Source organism: Gymnogyps californianus, chromosome 9 (genome assembly GCF_018139145.2).
Source record: "Gymnogyps californianus isolate 813 chromosome 9, ASM1813914v2, whole genome shotgun sequence".
In the NCBI taxonomy this organism is placed as follows: Eukaryota; Metazoa; Chordata; class Aves; order Accipitriformes; family Cathartidae; genus Gymnogyps; species Gymnogyps californianus.
In genome coordinates this window covers 16,610,748-16,633,606 of record NC_059479.1, presented here as the reverse complement: position 1 = coordinate 16,633,606, position 22,859 = coordinate 16,610,748, and the positions used below count along the sequence as shown (strand labels likewise).

Here is a 22,859-nt window from a genome sequence, read left to right as displayed (position 1 = left end):
GAGCATGATTTCTCTAGTCTCCTGTATCCTATCTGTCTGGTAAGGGAAATGTGAGATATTACCAGATCAGAGTGTACCATTTCCATCTGTTCTGTACCTGTTTTGTGTTTGCTGCAGCATGGTAGCGGATCTGGCTCTCTGGTTGTGCTGGTGTGGGATGAGCTCTGAGCTACCTGCAGAATTTCACAGAGGCTTCTTGAACAAAGTCGCGGAGTCTGTTTCTCTGCCCAGCGTCTCCTGCCGCCTGACTAGTGGAGGAATTTAGCTCACATCTGAAATGAACTCAATTTTTTAATTGACTCTGTGGTTTTCCTGTAGGATTTGCCTAGCTAGATCTCCTCTATTGTCTGGAGTAAGGTGGCTGCAAGCTAACAATATTAGAAGAACTAGCTGTGCATTGGTCATGGACTGAACCAGTATCCCAGAGCAGATCTGCTTAGAAGTTTAAGAAAATCCTTTTCCTTATACTGTTTTGTAATAAGTTGCACTTATCTACCCCCTGTATGTAGATTCAGTTCAAATTAGTAACTTAGGCATCCTCCAAAAAGCAGTGCAGCCTGTCTTTTTAAAACTTCTTGCTCCTAAATCTTTTTAAACTCTAGTAATCAGTCTTTTGTACTATATCACCTTATGTTATAATTTCAGGGGGCAACGGGTCCTTTTCCTTAGCTCTGTTAGGTGTGCCTTTATGGTTTGAAGACACCTAGTAGGTAACACTTTGTCTACTAGTGCTTTCTGTGCAGGAGAGGAGCTGCTGTTCTGTCAGTATTACTTATAATAAAAACAATTTAAGGCTCAAGTCTCAGTAGTTTAGAATCACTGTTAGGGTTTTTTTAAAATCCCTCCCCCCTCCCCCCCCCAATTATTTTATCTGTAAAACTTAAGGGGAATATCAAACACTATGATTTTGGGGGTTGTCTGAGACATTTTTGGCTTGCTGTGGAATTGCAAGGTCTTGTAGGTCCTACAGAAATCATCCCAAAAGCAGGCATCACTTCTTGGCTTTACATGGAACCAGTGTACTGGTCTGTCTCTGCCCAGATAAGGTATGTGGGTACCATCTGCAGAGTTTTGATTCACCCAGTCACTTATACCATGATTCAGGAAAACTCATCCATGCTTTTAAGCACAAATAGTTTTCTGGTAGTCTGCAGGACTCAAAAGCTGGAATTTAGGAAGAAATGTAAGTATCTTGTTGAAAAAGTGGCAAAGAAAAAAAAAATCTTCCTATATTCTGATAATAATACACTTGCTATAAAACCTATTTCTGTACCCATGATGAATCATTTCAGGGGGACACTTTGCTGTTGAAGTAATTCTGGTTAACTAAAAACTATTATTAGTGACAATCATGTTGGACAAAAAAGTAATTTTAACAAAATGAAAGGACATGGATTATGAGATGTTATAACTGCTGAAAAAGCTATTTTCTGTAAAGGGAGTCAACAGAACATACTGTCCCAAAAAGGCAGAAAAAGCACCTGAATATTTAACTAGGTGAGCTTCTGAGGACTGTTTTTCGACAATTGACTTTGCCATGCTGGTCTGGGAGGTTGTGATGAGATGTTTGAATGGATGTTTGGCATCTTTAACTAGTTTTAGAATTACTACCTGTCAATATTTAAGTGATTTCAAACATTGTTCCAATGAAATAATTAGTCTTGTAGAGTTATAGGGAGTTCATAGTCATATTACTGAAAAACTGTGCACAGTTCTCAGTTACTGTGTTTTAATTCTTAAGACTGCAGACCTGGAGAATTTTATAGGCTTGGGCTGATAATAAAATATTAGTCTGAGTCCTTCTTTGGGGAAACTGCAGCTGCCTCTGATCTGAGGTGCAGTAACTCAATCAGGACACAAGAGTTTGAACTTTGACTCAGACAAAAATTGCTAGCCTCTTTCTTAGGCCTGCAAGTGGTGGGGATGCTGGTCTTGGTGTGCGTTTGAGAAAGAGATGCCTCCCAGCAGAGGTGTGTCAGCGTGCCGGGGCACGGGCTCCCTCCCGACGCGGGAAGGACGTCAGCCTGGGGCGTTCCTGCTGGCTGCCGGTGTCTCTGGAGAGCCCCGGTCTTGCTTTGCATGGGAGGTCTGACAAGATAAAGCACAAAGTGGTATAGCTTCAGGCATTTCTCTAATATTTTTTCTATTTCTGTAACGTCAAATTGGTTCTAGCATAGCAATCCCTCAAGATGGGCCCAGCTCACACAGCATTTCCATGTGTTCTGTCTCAGCCTTGTGTCCAAGAGGATTTCTCATTTCAGGGGGGATCAGTACATTCAGTTGACATTTTTAGCTCTCTGCCTTTCTTCCCCTTTGGAAGATGCCAGTATAATAGATCATTAGTGTGTAGAATTTAAGGGACCTTTCCTTCTTTTCTCTTCTCTTTTTTTTTTTTGCCCCCTTTCTTTTAAAACAGAAAGAATCAGAGGACCAAATTTTTATTATTTTAGCTTGAGTTTTACGCTGCTTACTTGTTCCCTTGGAATGAAGACTATGTAAGGAAGTGCTTTGATTTCTTCCCCTCCCCCTGCCGTGATTAGGGCATTTGCTATCCTAATGCTCTAATTTGATAGCTTTGAAGATACCTTTTAAACGCAGGTGGTCACAATGGGAGCACCTGGACATGACTACCCATGAGGTATAGTCTCAGCATAGTTTCTTATTTCTTTCTTACTGCATTCTCAAGTTTGATTTTTTTCCAAGTAATTGAAAAATCTGTTACAGAGGAGGACCAGGGAACCCTCATAACCACTGGAGAGCTGAAAGTGCTTCCAGCTGGCAGTTTGTCTCCATTGAGTCTAGGTTGATGGTGGGCTTGCAAAGACTAGTTCGGAAGTCAACATCTAACTTAGGGGAGGTGGGTTCCCCCAGTGATTATACTATCTAAATTCTGAAGTGGTCAGGTTTGAATGAAATATACTTACTCAACAGTAATTTTTGCATCATCCAGTTAACTAGTTTGCTGTACATTCCCAATGACCTGTTAGTTTCTCCATAGATTTAAGAAGGGGAGATATATGTACAGCATAGATGTTTTTACTATTTCTTTTTATTGTACCCTTCACCTTGAAATATTTGTGCCTAACATGCTAACATGCTGGAAATTAATAACTTCACAGTGAACAAGATGAGCAGGGCTGTATCTAAACACAATACTTCTTGTACGTTTGCTAAAAATTTGATTTCACGAACAGAACCATTGATATCTGTTGAGCTTGGGACCTGTTACATAGGCAGGGAAGTACAATTCAACATGTATTTCATTTGTTTCAAGTGTGAAAATTTCCGGGCTAGTAAGGATGTGTACCACAGCAGTTCACTGTCAGATATGGTGACGACACCACTCAGCCCTGTGCAGGATGATGTATTCTGGAGCCTGAATCAAAACGAAGAACAACCCCCAAAGGTATGTGAAAGTTGGGGTGTTTGGCATTGTTGGTGGTTAATAGCACTCTACTCAGTTCCCCTGCGCTGTGTAGTATCCATCCTCTGGACTTCATGAAACTCAGTGAAAATCTCATTGCTTGTACATTAACTGGGTCTCAGTAATCTAGAAAGAAGATATGAATTTATAAGCAGGTCAGTGTTCTGAGTTTATGTGTATAATATCTGCGGGATCTGCGAATGCAGATACGCTTCTTTTGTTAGACCAAGTATTTGTAGCTGCCCTTTCTGTGAAACATCTGGCTTGTTGCAGAAAAGCTCATTAGTTTGTGTAATTCAGGTGATGGTGTATTCCTCTTTTTAACAGAATTTCTAAGAAGTACAAGAATATTTGTGCGGGGATGTGTACGTGCATGCGTGCGTGTATTCATTTTATTACTTTGCAGTTGGCGGGGGCATGTGTCTCTTCCCCCAGCCCTTTGGTAGCAACATAAGGTAATCCACCACCTCGGGAAAGCTGCATTAAGTGACTGCAGATGCGTTTCCCCGTCTGCTTTAAATATTGACCAAGAACAATACTGACTCTAAGGAAAGGTGCAGAGCACTGGCAGTCTGCGCCCTGCTTGGGGTGCTCCTGCACAGGCTTGGAGCAAACTGGAAGCACCTGCTGCTGACTTGCAGCTTCCAGTGTTGATATCATGGAAGACCTCTCCACAGGTCCCACTGAAGCGTTATTCACTTATGTTGGTTAGTCTTATTTTTGCCTTGAGACAGGGTAAGCATTAGGTTTATTAGCTGAGTCTAAAATATCAGTAGCAACCTTAAAACATTTGATTAAATCTTTAAGGTTCCAGAAAGGACAACCTCTAAATTTTACAGCAGGGATCAGCCTGGCCATCAGAGATGCCTTTCAAGGTAAGCTCTTAAGTGTTTTATGCTTATATTAATGCTGATTTATTGTCAATAGGAAAACTAAAGCCAATTTATTAAAAACAAAGCCATAACCTCAGTAACACCAAAACTGACAGGAGTTCGTACCTCATTTAATAGCAGTTACAATTATTTTGTGTTTTGAGTCAATTTGTCCACAAAAATAACTAACCAAACTTCCTGATCTTAAATCTGAAGGAAGTGTCTAAGCCAGTTTCCTTTTAATGATCGACATAACTGATTTAAAGAGAAACAAGCTTCTTGTAGATCTCCTCCTCCTTTTCATGCAAGGTAGTTCTGTCTTCTGCTGGAAAGCAGTATTTTTAATATATAAGGGCTGTTCCATTTGTAATAATTCCTGCAATGAGTTGTTTCATTTGGTTCAGCCTGTTCAGCATGCCCGAGTGGGTTGCATGCAAGTTGTGCATCCATTTCCCAGTTAACGGGCAGCATGCTGTGCAGTCATTTAACTTCTTGTGATTTGGTGATGCTTTACTTTCCCTTCACATTAGAGTAAGCGGCTGCTGAAGGCGCAGGTTACTTGAGATCGTAGCCTATTGACAATGATGATGGCAGGTGGGAGCGGTGCTGGTCAGGGCTGCTTGGATGCTCTTGCAGATGCTCTACATCAGCGCTGGCACCATTGGTTTCAGAGGGGAGTTAGGTGCCTGAATGCTTTGGTGAATGGGGATCTGGCCCCAACTCCCTGTATAGGCACTTACAATTATAGCTTGTGAAGCTTGTGCCTGTAGCTTTGTTTTGCCTGGCAGTAGCTTGAACAGGCTGTCTGTAGATGTATCTTGACTGTTTTGGCAGTCTGCCCTTAAGGCTAGTGTACTTTTTGCATATCCCAGGAGAAAAGACCAAGGATGGAGAGAGCTCAGCGGTAAAGGGTAGCCCCCACTGGATGTCTAATCAGGGGACATAATGCTGTGAGAAACTAGGGTTGGAGAGATTTGAAAGGGAAGTAGGTTTAGCTGACATAACAAAATAACGTGCAGCACTTCTGATGAGCCAGAGTCAGAAACATCATCTGAAATAACGTTGAAGTGAAGTCAAGCCCTAAACGCTCTCTACTTAGGAATTACAGGAGGCAAAGCAGAAAATCTAAGTAAACCACAATGTTACAAGTGAGTGGTTTCTGAGCCTGGGTTTCTGGGTGAGCTACGGTTTTACTTCACAGGCTCGGCAGCTTGTTTTACTGTCCGGTGCGTTCCTTTCTCCATTGATAATTGGGTGATGATGTATCTTCTAGGAGGGTACTGGAGCAGGTTTCATTATTTGTAAAAGCCATGAGATTTTGGAACCAGGAGTGACGTAGATCTGAAGCAGCCAAGGGAGAAATACATATAGTAGGATATTTTGTAATGACTTGGGAATCTGTGTAATCTCCCAGAATGACTGCCCAGAGGAAACTGTCCCCTCCATCTTCTTCTCTCACTACTGGGTGGCCCTGGTTGGAGCAGCAATGAATATAAAATTTTTGTTTATCGGGAGTATTATATCATACAGTAACAGCTGGGAACTCGATTCAGTGGCCTAGGAGGTCCGTTCCAGTCTATGTTCCTGCGTGCAAGATAATCTGATCTGCTTTTTGTCTTTCTGTTTAGTAACACTCATCAGTCATCCCCCGGGGGACATGCTCTGAAGCTAAACAGCAGCAGCAGCGCTCCTGGCAATAAGCAGTGGGAGGTGGGATCTCATCAGAGCAGCCGGTCAACCTCAGGTGATTCCTAAGCCAAAGATTCATCAGTCAAAATGTGCAAAATTCCTATCACATGAAACGGGCTTCTGCGGGGTGTCAAGTGCTGCATTGCAAATGGGATATTTTTTTAACGATGTCTTCTGGTGATAGGCTTTTGAAAGCCCTCTTGATTTTATGGTTCCATGTTCCTAAAATATAAACGCTTCCTCTTTTGAGTCAAAAAGTGACTGTGAACATATTTCCATATAGAAAATTTGAATTGCCTCAATTAAGAATTGAAAAAATTCAGTTCTGTTGCACTTACACCATTGAAACTCAGCAGAGCCAACATTACAGACATACAGATGTAATTCAATACTAATGTTCACCCATTGGCATTTTCTGCATAACTGTATGCTGCTTTTTTGCATTGCCCACTGATAAGATGATACAGATGAGCAGTTGCTGTACGCTAATATTTCTGCACTCTAATAAACGTACTGGCTGAAGGAAGCATAAGACTCTCTGTACAGCACCTTATGAAACATTCCTCCAATATTCTTTTATTTGCAGAAAGATAGTGGAGTTGAAAAAAAAAAAAAGGCAGAAGTTGTTAAAAGGTAGAGAGCACCTCATCCAATTTAAGCAAAGTGCAACTTTGTAAGCTATCTTGATATCACTGGTAGTGGTGTAGGAATGCAGTGGGCTTGCTCATGGTTGTGCAGACCTTTTGCAGTACAGACTCTGGTTCCTGAGACATGACCTGAGATTCTGGCAGATGAGGACACGGAGCAGAAGTGAACAGCTTTGTTTCCTCTGTTGTTATTCTTAATGGCATTTTCTGTGGGTCAACTGTAGGGCAATTTCTTGTGTAGCTCCTTGCAAAGCAGTGGTATGTTACAACGATTTGCATCCAAGTTGACTACTAAAGATGGGGGACATGGGGAATCACGCCCAATTCAAAGTAGGGTGGATGCTAAAAATGTTCTGAAACCACACCAGTGAGCTGCTGAGGTCATTTATTTTTGAACTGAGGCTCACATTGTTAATTTGCAAGCCCTTGATAAATGAAGAACAAATTGCTTATTTATTACACTTAAACAATCAAGCCACTTTTGCTTTCACTAACTACACAGAATAGGAAGCTTTGCTTCAAGAGAAGTCCAAAGCACACTTTAAACTGTTTGGGTTTTGTTTCTTTTTGCTCTTATGTCATTTTATGTTTGAATAACGGCATAGAGATGAACAATGTGCAACAGCCCAGCTCAGCTTTGCAATGGCTGCATGATGTGTAACTCCTGTGCTATTTTGGCATGGGGAAATGAAAACCTCACCAGCAATGGAAAGAATAGAAAACCTCCCTTGTGGTTTAAACTGTCTCCTTGGGTTCTTAAGTGTCATTAAATTACAGCTAATTCTGGCATATGGTGTTCCAGAAAGAGTTTGTTGCTTTCCCAAACCCACAAGGATAATGAATTGGGCAGGAAAGGGCTATAAATACTTTAAAGCTAATACTTCTGCTGAGTTGCTTAGGTACTCATTGACCAATAAGGAATTCTGAATTTTAAAAGCTTTGCAAAATGCATGAATACATGAAGCCATTGTGATAAAACTATCTAAATTACCAAATACAAATCCTAATTTGTGTGAGCTTGAATTCTCCCCCCTTAACTTGCAAGGAGTCCTGCTGGTAGCAGTGGGATAGTCATGGGAGAAGTCGCTGAACGAGGTAGACGTTGAGCTGGCTAGTGTGTCCCAGTGGCAGGGTGAGGGCACATCTGCTTTCCCTCCCTTCACTTGTATCAGGAATTATGTGCAGAAGACAGCATCTCTCCAAGGCTGCTTTTGCTCTTCCTGGGTAGCTTTGTGGGCAGCTGGGGGCACTGACAGGGAAGATTCACTTAATTACTTGCAAGCATCCCTCCTAACATGGCATCAGCACGTGCAGATGGACTCCAGCTCCTCTAGTCTCGTTTGCTTGGGTATTCAATAGCTGTGCAAGCATGGTGGCAAGTGTAGGTCCCCATGCCACCTGGGAGGGAAGCATAGTGCTGCAGCTTCCTTGCTACCTTGGGCAGAGTGTCACGAGGTGCCACCTGACGCTGAGTTGGCCCACGGCAGCGGCCAGCACTTTCTGCAAAAATGAGAGCTCTTATTGCCTACGTCCCCACGGCGCGGAGTGGAAGTGGGAGCTGAGAAGTGACACTGCGTGTGCCCCAAGGGAAGCAGGGACTGGAAAATGGTTCTCCCTGTGCTGCCGTGGAAAGCGGTGAATCTTCTTCTGCTTTTAGCTTGACCCCATGCTCATGAGTGGAGTTTAGTGCAGCTGTTTGCCCTCAGCCCTGTTGGGTTTAAAGAATCAGACCCTTTAGACTGTTTTTGTGCAACAGTTTCAGGAAGGCCAAATCTTGGCAGCATGTCTGTTTGCTCATGAAAACGTGCATCAGGGGCCCAGTCTCCTGTGCCCTCTCCCTGACCCCCCTGCCTGCAGTCACAGCAATATAGCTGGGTGGCACCTTTAGTGCTGGAATGTGACCAGCAGTTGCTGATACGATGAGCTCTCTCCCCTCAAGAAGAGGACCAGAGGAAGGGATTAGCATGCCCTCATCCTTTTCCCTTGCAAGCTGCCTTCCAGTCCGTGTTGCTGGTGCGCAGTGGGAGTGTGTTGCCAAGGTTTTGGTCTGCTTGTCTTACTCTTGCAGCATTAAACTGCACCAGTATCAATTTATATACATAGTATTGTGGCATCCAGAACCACTGGGAAACAAGCAAAAAGATTTCCCCTTGCAACAAAGAGAAAAAAGAGGTTTGTCAGCAGAGGCTGGTGTCTGCTTTGGGTGGTAACTATATGTGCTTGTCTTAACTGGTCCCCTCTCTCACTCTGCTGCACATGCATTTAAAAAAAGAAACTTTTTTTTCCCCTCCCCCAGGGAATCCAGGACCAGCCAAGGCAGAGAACGTTTTGTCCCAGAACCACTTGCAGCTGCATAAGAAGTCTGAAAAAGTTTCTCATCCAAGCCAGATTGCAGTAGGTTCTTTTAAATCCACTGATATTTTTGATTTGTTCATAGTTTTCACTGAGGGTATGTCTATGTAGACAGCTCCTCTGTTGGTGCTTGAGTTTGCTAGCTAATGAGTCCACCTGAGAGGCCGCGTGGGGCTGGCTTGAGCTTACTGCTGCATTAACGTGTCTCATCAGCTTTCGGTCCGGGTCTGACTTGTGTCCAGCTCAGGTTGTCAGCAGGGAGTTCAGTTTTCCTGAACCTATCTGAATATGAATCTTTAGAAAGGAAAGGTAGCGATGGGTTCTTTCATGAGGAAAAAAAATCAACTGAGTTTTCTTTACTCAGAATCCAAGCTCCTTTGCCAAGGGGAAGGACAGTGCCAACTCATTCTTAAAAGCAGCAGACTATTCCTCATCAAGTGACGAAGTCGGCAGCAGCGATGAAGATGACATGAACCGCACAAGGTTGGCTTGATTTTTTTTTTTTTTTAATTATTATTATTGTCTTCCTTTTTATTACACACTTCTAAATATCTGGAAGAAGTTGGCACACATAAATACTACCTCTCCTCTGAAGTTACTATCAGTCATTTATGTCAGTTGTAATTAAGCAGTTTAATTGCACTATAATGAACTCCCGGGGGTAAATGTTTGCTCCATCAAATGTATGCAGTGTAATAAGCTTTGATGACTTGCTGCCCTGGGACAATGAGGAAATGTCTCGTTTTAACTGAATATCAATAGGCAGTGCTTTTATAGAGATTACTTCACATTGATCTACGTTTAAATGGAATTTTTGAAAGAAAAAAGGAGAGGGAAAGAAAACTGTACACCTTCATGCTAAATACAGGTTACAGTGAAAAAAGCAAGGCAAACGTGACCCTTGTATTCAGATAGCCTGTTCACTCCAGGAGAAATAATTACCACTGAAAAGCTGATTCCTTCACCAGGGCTGTTTATAAAGAGGGGATAGTGTAAGCAGGAGTTGTTTTTGTAAAATTTGCTCTATTTTTAATATTGTTATTTTGCACAGTTGCTGTGGTTGCCAGATGATGCTGTGGCTTGCACCAAGCTGATCTCACCTGAACTGTTTCCCTCTAGCTTTCCAGTTTCTCTTGTTGATTTTGTGACTGACATCTTGTGGTGTTTTACCTGTCATGCAAAATGTGTATTCTGCTGAGAAATAATGAGCGTGAATAGCTTGTGAGTCCAAGTGAGAGGGAGTCGGGGGATCAGTTGGCCAGCCCTGCTGTTTGGAACAGCAAACAGAATTATTTTTTAGTCTTGATGAATGAAACTTCTAATTTTCTTGCAGAGAGACTTCAGTTTAATTCAAGTTCTAGGATTTACTTTAAGGTGCATCACAGGGCTACAGAGCTCTCTGGGATGGGGCTCTTGCTCTTCTGACGTAATTGCACATGCAGTTTTGTCAGTCTTCAGGAAGAGATGCACAGATTTGTAGCACTGTTGGCAAGCTATTGTGTTGGCCTACTACCAGTCCTTTCCCCTGTGCTGCTCTGAAGAAGGTAGAGTTTTTGTGCCTGCATATGCTCCTGATTTGCATTTCTGAAGTTCATTTTCAAAGCTGAGGGATGAGGAGGGAGAATGTTAAAAATCTTGTAGCTTATTCAGTGCACCTGAAAGAGCTGTCTTTTTACTGTAATGCCTTTATTTTCTTACTGCTCCTCTTCCAAACCACCTTATTCTGATCTGTAAAAAGTTTTATTCACTCTAGGTCATAGAATTCATCCTAGACCTCAGAAAGACTCTACATAAAAATATGGATTTGCCCTGTAGCAATGACTTTGCTATGTAAGTGTTAGATTGCTGTGATCCTTGCATGCTGTAATGATTTGAAGGAGTGGTATCACTGCCTTTGGAAATCTGCATGTGTTATTTGCATCTCCTCTGTGTGCGAGATCCACCAGTCCTCTAGAGAAGTGGAATTAGCAGGATGATCCCTGTCAGGTTTGCCTTCCTGTGCATACAGCCACCGCAAGAACTCCTGTAAAATCAAAAGTATAATCTTGTCTATTAACAAAGTCCCTTCACCTCGGCTGAACATTATTTATATTAAAAGATAGATACTTTGGGAAATATATCCTGATTACTACCAAGTAAATAGCAAAAATGGTAGTGATCAAAGTGAAAGCACCAGCCAGCTTTGAAACTTTGCATATTCTGGATAAAGTGAAGGTTTTTGTTTTTCTTGCTATCTAAAGCATGTGAATGCAGGATCTGAAGCCCCTTGCAGTCTGCAGGAGTGTGTCTGTGTGGGCTTTGGCTGAGACACCTTGGGCCAAGTTTTAGTTGGCTATTGAAAACAATCTGTGTTTTCTTGTTCTTGCCTGGGCTGTGGAGCAGCTTTTGATGTCCATGCTCCAGCTTTCATGGAGGTGCCCAGTAGGACTAGACTTGGGTCATGCACATATGCAAGAGAAAGAGCTTCATACTCTCTTGGACGAATGCTGTTAGCCACCCTGAGAAAGCTCATTTCTGAGGAAGTCAGGACTAAGGGCAGCTGTCTTTCACCAGTAAAACAACTTTTGGTCTTGTTTTTCTTGTCAGTGAGATGAGCCAGAATTCTCCCTCACACACACCAGGTTTTTGTTTTAAGGAAGGGATGTCAGTGTATGTGATCCAGGATCTTACCTGCTTGTATAGCGTATCTGTTCCATTGATGCTAATTTCTCCTACTCTACTGAGAGTGCTTCCTCTTCTGATGCCTGCAGCATTCACAATCCCCCTAAAACACTGAGTTTCCTGGGGCTCATTTTGTATAGTTCAGTTTCCTCTCTCCACTCTTTATATGCTGTTCCCTACCAAAATTTGAACAAGGTGGGTGCATGTGTGTGCTTGGCTAGGAATTACTTTCTCCCCCTACTAAGTGGGAGATGGACATCATTTACGATCAGCTGCTGCTTGCTTTCCTGAGAAGAACAGCTCCTTGCACTCACCATTGATCCTACTCCATATCTTGCCATTCCTTCTAAGTTTAGTATGCAAATATTTACCCCTCCCATAGAAGGGGGGGACCCCAAACCAAAAAATAAACAACGAAAAAAGCCACAAAAACTTCCACTCCTTCACAGCCATCTTAAGTCGGTAGTTCTCTCACCAAACCTTCATTGTTGTTGCATTGGGCAACACTTAAAAAAAACCCGAAACCCTTACACTCTCCTACCAGTTGTCACGTAGCGCTGTAGAGCCCTTCACACCAGCATCCTGAATCCAGTCAGTTTTATAATTACTGGCAAGGAGGCAGAAATGTAATAGGCTTAAATGGATTGCAATAATAAATAAAAGAATATAAACAAATAAGTGGAATAAATAAATAATGTGGGGTGGAAATGCACAGAAATGGAGCCAGAGCCTCGCTGACAGAAGTTTGAGGCAGTTCCACTTGGGTGAAAAAGTTTAAAACGCAAAGATACCGCTGGTTGTGTAGGAAGCAGTAGTATGCTGGGGTATATCACAACAGATGCTTGCCTTGTTCTTACTCTTTAGGTATCTGCTTTTGGTCACTGTTGAAGACAGAATACTGGGCTAGGTGGGCTTTTGGCCCCAGCCAGTCCAACAGGTCTTACGTTCTTCTGTCTCTATGTGCACTGGGCAGCGTTTTCTTTGTTTCTTTGCATGTAAGGTGAAGATGTCCATGTTTTAGGGACTGATTCACAGTACGAAATTCCAGTGTGGCCTGTCCCAGTAGGCACTGGCAGAGAGGTCCCTGATACCAGCATATAGCAGAGCAGTGGCTGTCCCCCTTGCAAGTGCAGCTGATGCTCTTTCTCTGGAGAGCAGGGTGGCTCACAATTGCACCCCGCAAGGCAGTGTACGAAGGGAGACGGGAGAAATTTTGAAGTAGGCACTTCTCAAATGACAGCCTGAGCTATGCCGTGTCTGAAAAATGATGGGTGAAATGCAGCGAGATGAAGGGATGCTCTCCGTCGAGGTGGGGCGAGCTGCCTGCTGTGTATGAGTGGTCCTCAGGCTCGAGTCCGTTCAGGCACATCCACAGACTAATCAGCTTGCTTTTGTACAAGAACTTTTAAGTGTAACTAGTGAATGTTCATTATGCTCACTTTTGAACATATATATGTGGGTTTTTTTGCTTTTTGTTTTTTGGGCTCTTTTGTCTCCCTGAAGTAGTTCTGTTCATTAATTGGAGTTTGTTACCAGGCAACTGCTAAGCAGCAAAGTGGCAGATTTCTCAAGGACGAGAGTACCAGATGGAATTGAACTGAAACCCCAAAGCACCGTTGCAGAACAGAAGGTAATTTGGCCATTTGTAAGGGGGTGGGTACAGTGGGGGGGAGTCAGATCGTTAATGTGCATGATAAACGCCGTATCCATTTCTTCTGGGCAGCGTTTTCTCTCTGAAGTCCTGCTCTGTCATTGCAAATTATAGCTATAAGCCTTGAAAAAATGTGTAGTTTCAGGTTTTGTGCTTCCTATAAAAATGCTTACATTTAGGTACGAAATTGTGCTTCTTTATTTGTCCTTGTTATTAACCTGGGAGTAGTTTCTGATGTCAACGTATTTCTTGAAGGCACTGCACAGGTTGCAGAAAGCAATACTGTTGATTATTGTTGGTGTGCATTGTTGCTATTTTTAAAAATCGTGACCTTTTTTATTCCAATTCAAAAAGAACTACCTCTTGCTACTTAAAATATTACCAGAAGAGGGAAAAACACTTCATCTCTCCCTACTGGCTTAGCAAAAATACATGTCTTCTCATATGTCATGTTGTGGTTCCTTCCCAGCTGTAGTTTCTAGTGGAGACTTCAAGTCATGCGGATTTTCCCCTTTGATAAATATTAGTGCAGAAAAGATGAAGACAGACAAAGCAGAACAATGTTCTTTGTGGTCAAAAACAAAAAAAATTACAGTAATAAGACTTGCACTCAGCGTCAGAGCACTTCTCACATATTGCTGAGTGTGCTCTCGTTTCACAGATAGAGAAAATAAATTGCTGTGAAACTGGTGTTTTCCCCAGAGCTGCTTGTGTGAGCTGTGGCAGGGCTAGGAAGAAAAAGGAGTTTTCTTTACCTCTGGTGTGATTTCTAAGTTTCAGACCAGAGTGGCGTCCTTCCTGACTGGGGAAGGAGTCCCACTTTGCCTTCGTCCCACCATCCTCGAGGAGAAAAGACTCTGCTTCGGAGAAGGAATTATAAATGGGGCAAACCCAGTATTTTTCTTGTGGCAAAACCAGCCCAGTGCTTTCCCTTTCCCCTGATATCCAGGCATTGGAAACAGGCTGCTTGAGGGAAAGGAGAAGGATGGGGTCTTTGAGGCCCAGACTGAGGATGAGGGAGGATGGAAAGAGTGGAGGTCACATTTTCCTGGTGGGTTTGGGGAGGACAATGTGGGAAGGAGAACAGACAGATGATTGCCACCTCTCCTCACAAATCTCTCTGATGCTTTCCAGTCTTCTCCCTCCTTCTCATGGAGACTCTTATCCATTCCTCCCACCTCTTTTTCACCAACCACAGCCATCATGAGTCTCCATGACTTCTTCCAACGTCCTTTTCCCTGGCCCATGAGCATGAACTGGTTTGAAGTGGTTAGGGTATACCAAACTGCCCAAATGATTCAAATGGGGGTTTGGTTCAGTTCAGCTGAATCTGACTCAAAACTGAACAAGAAAGCCCCATACTGGCTTGGTTCCCTAATCTCAAATACTGACATGTATGTTTTGGCTTGGTTTGGTTTTTTATATCTAAATTAAAATGTAAAATACTTAGAGCATCAATTTGATTTCCAGTTAATTACTTGGCTTTTGAAAGGCAAATGTCTTTTATTTAGAATGATCTACCTTTTTTTTTTTTCCCCCCCTTCATATTTTGGCCAGCATTCAAAAAAGCTGATCTGATTTCAGCAGGTTGTTTATCAAGTCAGTACAATGTACAGACTTGCCTTGAATTCAACCACCCAGAAGCTGCTTGAGTTTGGTGGTGCTTTTTGCTTCGGTGTAATTCAGGAGGAATTTTCTAGTGCAGTGCTTGGCTCCTGTCACTCTCTACGTTCCAGTGCCGATGGTGTTCAGGTCCCCTGACCGATCGCGGCCAGGGGTAGATCCCTCTGCACTGCCCTCCCCATCTGGGACACTGCTCACTTTACACTACCCTTTCTTCCTTTCAAAGCTCCTAGCCGTGTATTCCCAGAAACCGACCTCTGACTCCGTATTTTGTGCTGTCGGGGAGACAGCTTGTGTGGTGCCTCACACCTTACGTAGTTTACAAGTATTTCCTTGAAGCTGGTGGGATGCTGTAAGAAGGTCTCCAGCACCAAACATCATTGTACTGGAAATGCGGATACTGGATCCTACTGAATGTCATCATTCTAGAATAAGGTTTCCTAATTCAGTAAATGGAAAGTAGCAATGAAATGAATGGTAAGGGGCTTTGAACTAAATGCAGGTCCAGAACCGAGCAGTATCTCCTTCTGACTGTGGTAGGTAGAGGTCAGATCTGTAACGTTAGGACAGGTGATTTGATTCCGTCTCAAGTGTCTCAGAGGATGAAGTTGCTTCTTTACCTGTGGTTGAGGTAACGTAGATGAGGAGCATTTGTGGAGCACTTCAGGAGTGGAAGCCAGCATTGATGTCTCAGTGTTTGCCACACACTTTTGTATTTAATTTTTTATTTCAATCTTTCCATAGGGTTTGTCTTTACATGACGCATCACGCAGAGCACCCCTCCCCATATGCTCGTTATTTATTGTCCTAATTAACAGGAGTTGCATAGTGCATTGGAAGTATGCTAAATGTGGAGTTTAACTGTATGTTCTCATGTGCAGGATCAGATTTCAGGGAAACAAATTTCTAGCACCCAGGAAGGCCTCTGGTGCGTAAACAACCAGAACTATCTCCTGCCAGATCTCCTCCAGCAAAGCCAAATTTCGGACTCCTCTGTGAACCCACCAAAAGTGCCACTGACTAGCCAGGAACCTCAGAACAAACCTCTGAATAAGGTAAGAGAGAAATTACAGATTGAATGAATTGTACCGTCATTTCCCTCTGGCCCTTAGGAGCCCAAGATTGAGAGCCTTTTAACTTCATCTATCCTGTCTCTTTTTATGATGAGATTTTTCACCACATCCCTTCTTTTCTTTAAAAGTTTTATCTAGGGGACAGATAAGAAATCTTGAGTTCCCTAACAGATTTTATTGTTCCACTTGTTTGCCCCCATCTCTCTCTGCTCCCTTTTCTTTCCTTCCTTTTTTTCCTCCCCTTTTACACAAGCTAGAAGGGCTTGTACCCTCTGCTCCTTTACCTGTCATGTCAGCAGCGCAGCACCCTTGTCTGCCTCTGCTCATTGTCCCTGGCTTTCTTCCATCCAAGTGTCAGGTGGGAGTGCGCAGGGGCCAGGGCAGCACGTCTCGGCAGCCCCAAAGGGACTCTAACGCCGCTGGGAGCACAGGGGTCTCTTGGGGAGAAATGTGTCACTGGAGGCGGAGAACAGCTCTGTCAGGGGTCACATCCTAAACTGCCTTACTTGAGGCAACAGCGTCCTCCTTGCTGCAAGGAGATTTGAGCAATGCCCTGTTGCAGAGACAGCAGGGAGTGATCGACGTGCTCTTCCGGGGACTTGGTTATTTCAGTGCGGTGCCTGGCTAAGCATCCCGACACAACTCCCTGCTCAGGCCTCCTCTGCTGTCACTGAATTTGTACCATGTATCTACTGCTTTAAGACATGTTCGTCATGTCTAAGTATGCTACATGCCGTTTCTTCTGAACCTCAGAGGCACCACATTGCTGTGTGCTGTCTGCTCCCCTAGCATCGTCTTCCTGAAGCAGCTCTCGTTTTTCATTGTAGACCCCGTGCACTGAAAGCACACCTTCAAAGAGCAGTACATCGTCTACAACATCGTTTACTTCATTCATAGATCCTAGACTTCTGCCAATCACCCCTCCCACCAGTCCAGTAGGACCTTCCTGTAGTTCTCGTGAGTATGCTTTACCCTTCTCATAAAATGTCACTCCTGGTTTCTTTTTTTTTTTTCGGGAGTGGGGAAGGGCTATTGCTTGGAAATGGAAACTGTCAGAAACATCTCCAGAAACTGAAACTCCACATCGCTATGGATTTTCATCGTACTGCTTCTGCCCTTCTTCCAGATGTGGCTTGCTCTACTCTGCTGCAGTGTTACCACAGTGCTTACTCAGGAATGCCTGAGGAATTTTGCAGATGTATGGGTTTTTTCTCTGGCTATGTAATGCTTCCGAGGTGCTTTCTCACCCCTCTGGGATTTCTTTCATTCTGCCCTAAACAGGTCAAATGTGAGATGTAGCCAAACACTCACTTTTTCATGATTGCATATGTCTTTCGTTCTAGCATCTAGCGCAAAAGCTGAGCCTGTCAGGAGAGAAAATGCAAGGAAGGGCTCCGTTGTCAACGTCAACCCAACGAATATCCGCCCGCAGAGTGACAGTCCAGAAATTCGTAAATACAAGAAGAAATTCAACTCAGAGGTCCTTTGTGCTGCTTTGTGGGGTAAGCTCAGAAGTACTTGGGGATGTGTATGGAGGGAAGGCAGCAGCAGGAGAGGCTGGCAGTATATGTCAGGCAGATTTCACAGTTGTATTGCACCTCTCCTGTCAGAAAGTCCTGGAGTGGATCACTGAGTAGATACCTGCGTCACTCGCATGACGCTGCCTTCCTGGTAGAAGATGGCAAACAGATGACTTACAGTTGCAAAGGATTTTGTGCATCAGAATGAGAAAACATTTTGATCGGGCACCAAACTGAAACTGTACTTGTTGGAAGAGTCAAAAGTTGCAAATGTTTTAGTGACTTATGTGGCTCATGATACTTACTCTTGTCTTAGCTGCATACAAGTACAGCTGATCACACTAAGCCCTGACCCAGTGGAAATAATCCAAACCTGAAGCCTTTTGCTGTGATGTGTGTTAGATATTCCAAGAATCTGAAGCAAGTCAGGTGTCAGTCTTTCCAAAAGCTTGGCTTCCTTAGTTCTTGCTGTCAGTGCTTACTCAGAACCTCGCTGGATCGCCTTTTTTACAGGGTCAGCTTCACATGGTGTAAAACCAAGATGAGTGTAGTCAGACCAGTTTTCAACAACTGTAGACCTTGTCCCAGTCTCACACTAGCTAAGCTCTTGAGTTGTTTTAACCATCTTTCTACTTCAGAAGAACAGACATATTCTATGGCACTGACCCAGCCTTTTACTCCTCCTTACTTCTTGAGTCTGGAATGGAAAATGAATGAAGTAGATGAAACATTATCCAAAGGAAATGCAGATTTCCAGTTCACAGCTTCACAGATTTTGTGTAATGTATGTTTGTAGGAGTCCAAGATTTTAAATTAAGAACAGAGCTGTGTGGCAAGGTCTGTAATTAAATGTGTGTTGAGGCTGAAGAGCCCTAGGTACTCATCAGAGCATTGCCAGTAGAGGAGGTTGCTTGTTACAGCAGGATACCTCATGTCGTTTCTTTAGAACCTGCTGATTAGGAAACATAGCTGTCATGCCAGCCGAACACAATTTTTGACATCCTCTGATGTCAGCAACCCACTGGAGCCTTTGCTTCCTTGGGAGCAGTTGGATTTCGGATGGATTCACTTCTTTAATTTGGCATTTGAAAGCATTCTTGCAAAACACAGACCGTTTTCAAACAAACACTCCGCTTCCTCGTAACAGCAGCCTTTCTTCCCACAAGTTTGGTCCTCCTGTGATTTGAGTGTTGTATTTGGGGAAAGAGGGATCTTTTTTTTTTTTATTTTTTTTTTTTAAATTGGTAGAGACCCTTAGATCATTTAGTTGGATCTCCTGTGTTGCCAGTAGAGTGGTGCTGGACTGGGACTTTTGCAGTGCTCACAGGCACTTTCGAAGGTCACCTGAGAAGTTCGAGTTCGCACAGCATTTTCCTTTTTGTTTAAATCAACATTGACTTCAGCGGAACTACTCATTCTTCAAGGTACATGGGTCAAGTGTTCTGCTGGGTAAAAGCTGTAATGCTGAGATCCTTTTTTTTCTATTCATTTTTCTGGGAGGTCATCCACAGAGCAACAGAGAAATTATCAGGTACCATTAAGTGAGACTAAATAAGAATCAGTTCTCAAAACGATGAACGCTCGGTGGCCTCTGAATCATTAGGTGATTTATGCAGTATTTTTTTCCGTGTATCAACAGGAGTAAATTTACTGGTGGGAACAGAGAACGGATTGTGGCTGCTGGACAGAAGTGGGCAAGGAAGAGTTTATTCGCTGATTACAAGGAGACGATTCCAGCAAATGGATGTTCTGGAAGGACTCAATGTGCTAATTACTATATCAGGTTAGTTCAGTGTCTAAAAGTATCTGACCTGCATTGGGGTTGGAAGCAATTAAAAAGAAGAATTAGGTTATAAACTAGGTTGAGGAATTTCCTCTTACAGAAAATCACAGGACAGTTATTCCTGTTAATAGGAAAACTCTCTTGAATTTTTAACATTTACATTCTCATTTCAGAGAGGCTTTGGGATATTTCATTACCTGGTTAATGTGTAAAATGATTTGTGGGAAGTATGAAGTGTTTCATATCCTTAAAATGAACTGATTCTTAGCAAGTTATAGTTTGTCAGTCTGTTTGCTTGTTTCTGTGATGGGTGAGCATCTATCTAAGTGCAATTCTATTAAAATATCATTAAATAACCTCATTCTGTGTTCAACAAGATGTATGAGCAGTAACATGAGTGATCTATACTGTGAAAGCATCAGTAACATTAAATGGAGTAGCATCTTCAACCTCTGCTGACAAACAGCTTGGACTCTGCCCTGCAAGGTACTGAGGCCCTTATTCCCCATGGACGAGAGTGGCCTCAAAGGATGCTTAGTACATAACAAGGTCAGAGATGTAGGTCCAGCAAGGAATGGCAGCTCCTTGTCTCCAATCCAGACTCACCGTGGTAAGTGATGGTGAGAGCTGTTTGTCCCATATTGCCAGGTCCAGTTGCTTATGTGACACAGTCCTTCTCTTTTAGACTAACCTGTGATCCCAGACTGCCGTTGACCGTATGTACTTGTGAACTAAAGCAACAGAAAGACTGACTGAGATGAAAGATGACAAAGTAATTCTCACCTGGAAAGGCATCCAAAAGAAAATAGCTACTTGTAATGAAGATTGTCAGTTAATTAGAACTAAATGAGTCACTTATTCAAAATGGCCATTGTAGGCCATACCTGTGTTCCTTCCTTCACATCAAAGAGTAAATGCCAGAGAGTGTGATTATTTCTGATAATACATGCATCTATAGAGACCTGTTCTTTGGCCTGAGGGAAGAATTTTAGTCAGGTGTGAAAATCTTGCATGAAGCTTGAGTCACAAGGTAAGTGCACATGTGCCAAATGCCATAGGATCACTCATGTCCCAGTTCCCTCCTGCGTGTCACCGTCACACAGGGCTTTTCTTTTGTGCTGCTGGACTCTTCTCTCACCATGATGAGGCACAAAGACCTGCTGTACTCAAGGTCACAAAACTCTGGTTTTTTGTATGTGTGGGAGAGTTTGTACTTCAGTGAGTTAAAGTGTTATGTCTGTCTTTTTTTCATATCCTAGGGAAGAAGAATAAGTTGAGGGTATATTACTTGTCATGGCTGAGAAATAAAATTTTGCGCAATGATCCAGAGGTGGAGAAGCGGCAAGGCTGGGTGTCTGTGGGTGACCTGGAAGGCTGCGTACACTATAAAGTCGGTAAGGACTTTTTGTTTTTTCCTTGAAGAGCTGCTTAATCATCCTTTTGCATCTCGTGACACCAGCACTTTTCTTCAGCTCTGCTTCAGGATTGTATTGGGCTGAATATCTCCGAGTTCTTTCAAACCTCCTTGTTTTACATGGCAGATGCTTTGCCCCCTGTCATTCCAGGTAGCATCTCTTCTTGCAGCAGTTACCAGATGATGTTACGGGTATTCCCTGTGACGGCTGGAAGAAGAGAGTGCCAGCCCTGGTCTGTTGCTCAGTCAGTGGTTTAAAAGTTCTATAGTTAGTTAAGGTTTCAATTAGACTGATGTTTTCCACCTCCATGCTATTCAGCTTCCCTCCTGGCCCTGAGTAACTGCTAAGAAACTGGACTAGTAAAGTGCTAGTAAATCATATTTGTAGGATGTCCATAGGTAGATCAGACTGGACGTGCTACAGCTCATCCCTGTCTCTAGATCATAAAAGACCTAAATATACCTTTGTTTAAACTTACACACTGGAAACGGTACCGTAGCAGTTGAAAAACCATCTTGCTTTTATTTGGCTTTCAGGCAGTTCATTCTTGAAGATGAACATCAGTATTGTGATAGTTTCTGTCATTTAACTGCGTGAGGGGGTGTGATGTATAGCGCAAGTTTTGCTTTGGTGAAAGATGGTATATGAAAGTAGCACTTTTTCAAAGTCAAATAGAGAAACGATATAGAGGAGTGCAGGAGACGGCAAGGTGGCTGGCTCTCATAAATACCTTGCTTGACATTTTTTTTGCTTTTATATCTCATGGCTTCAAAAGTGGCAAGGGTTAAATCCAAGAAAGACTGTGAAACAGATGTGCGTTGTTACTTTCTTTGTGATTATAGCTAAGCACCCACATATTCCACTTCAAGTTGCTCATCTTTGGGTGTGGTGTCGTTTCTTTAAAAGAAAAAAAAAAAAGGTTATCCTAAAATTAGGCAAACATTTGGTAGGAACTTCTGTGTTTACATATGACAAGCCACTCTTACTTCTTTGACAAAACAGCTGCTGTTGTTTTTCTCTTGGTGAATCTTCTTGTATCTTGACCTTTGGTTTTACAGCTGTTTGTCCAGGTAGAAGAGGAAAAGGATGTACTGTTCTGCATTTTGGTGGAGTTTGGGGTGTTTTTTTTTTCTTTCTCTGCCTGTGTGAGATTTTCCTGACCAGTGTCCATCCTTATCCACTCTTCATGCCTCTGCTATATGTTTGGCCAGTGTGAACTGCTCCTTTTGTAAGCAGCAAGGGCTGATCAAGCCCTCCTCCCACAGAAAACAAACCTTACTTCAGTAGCGTAACACCTGCATCTTTTAAAAATCCCTGCCAAGCCGACACTGAATATAAAATGAAGGGTGAATGTGTTGGGGTGCGATACCCTAGCGTTCTGTTTCCAAAGCAAATGCTTGTCGCTGGCAGAGTGACAACACAACGTACAAACAAGCCTTAATTTTCAATGCATGATTCTTCATTTATTCTCGATGGGCCCAACATGACCTTAATCGACTTAGAGAAATTGCTCATCTCTCAAATGCTTACTCATCTCACAAACATGGGAGTCCTTCGCCCACACTAGCACATGGGGATTTAACCCCACACATGAACAGTGAAATGAAAATTCATCCTGCAGAGTGTAACAGAATTGTTCAGCCAACAACCACCATCCCTCCAAAAGTAACTTATTCACAACCAGCAATGTTGGGGTGTGTTCACACTTAAATAAAGTAGGTTGGCTTAGCTGCAGGGACAAGACCTTTTTTTCTGACTAGCAAGATATATATATTTTTTTCATAGATATATGAAAAGCAATATATAAATGTTGTTAACAGTCATCTGGCTTTACTGAGAATAAATGAACTATAGGTTTTCAGTCAAGGTATTGTCACTGGTGATATTAAACATTGTTATCCAGAATCCATTAGTCTCCCTTGCTGGATAATGTCTACCTCTACAAGTAGTCCATTGAAATTACTTCATGTGATGAGACGGTCTTTGATTTAAGTGTCTGTCTGGTACCTAAGGAATTGTTCTTCTTGTATTACAGTAAAATATGAGAGAATCAAATTCCTTGTAATTGCTTTGAAAAACTCAGTGGAGGTTTATGCTTGGGCTCCAAAGCCTTATCACAAATTCATGGCTTTTAAGGTAGGTGAAACTT

The 22,859-nt window shown here is 42.7% G+C and overlaps 1 protein-coding gene across 1 annotated transcript in view; it reads left to right on the top strand.

Annotated features, from left to right (window-relative positions):
- The window catches only part of NRK (Nik related kinase), a 106,291-nt gene that overhangs the window by 67,950 nt on the left and 15,482 nt on the right, over window positions 1-22,859 (top strand). Inside the window, exons 16-27 of the mRNA XM_050902071.1 lie at window positions 3,275-3,406; window positions 4,232-4,299; window positions 5,925-6,040; window positions 8,929-9,026; window positions 9,349-9,467; window positions 13,182-13,275; window positions 15,801-15,974; window positions 16,820-16,949; window positions 17,336-17,494; window positions 19,152-19,295; window positions 20,555-20,689; window positions 22,746-22,846. Of these exons, the coding sequence (XP_050758028.1) occupies window positions 3,275-3,406; window positions 4,232-4,299; window positions 5,925-6,040; window positions 8,929-9,026; window positions 9,349-9,467; window positions 13,182-13,275; window positions 15,801-15,974; window positions 16,820-16,949; window positions 17,336-17,494; window positions 19,152-19,295; window positions 20,555-20,689; window positions 22,746-22,846 (1,470 nt within the window). The remainder of the gene's footprint in view (window positions 1-3,274; window positions 3,407-4,231; window positions 4,300-5,924; window positions 6,041-8,928; window positions 9,027-9,348; window positions 9,468-13,181; window positions 13,276-15,800; window positions 15,975-16,819; window positions 16,950-17,335; window positions 17,495-19,151; window positions 19,296-20,554; window positions 20,690-22,745; window positions 22,847-22,859) is intronic.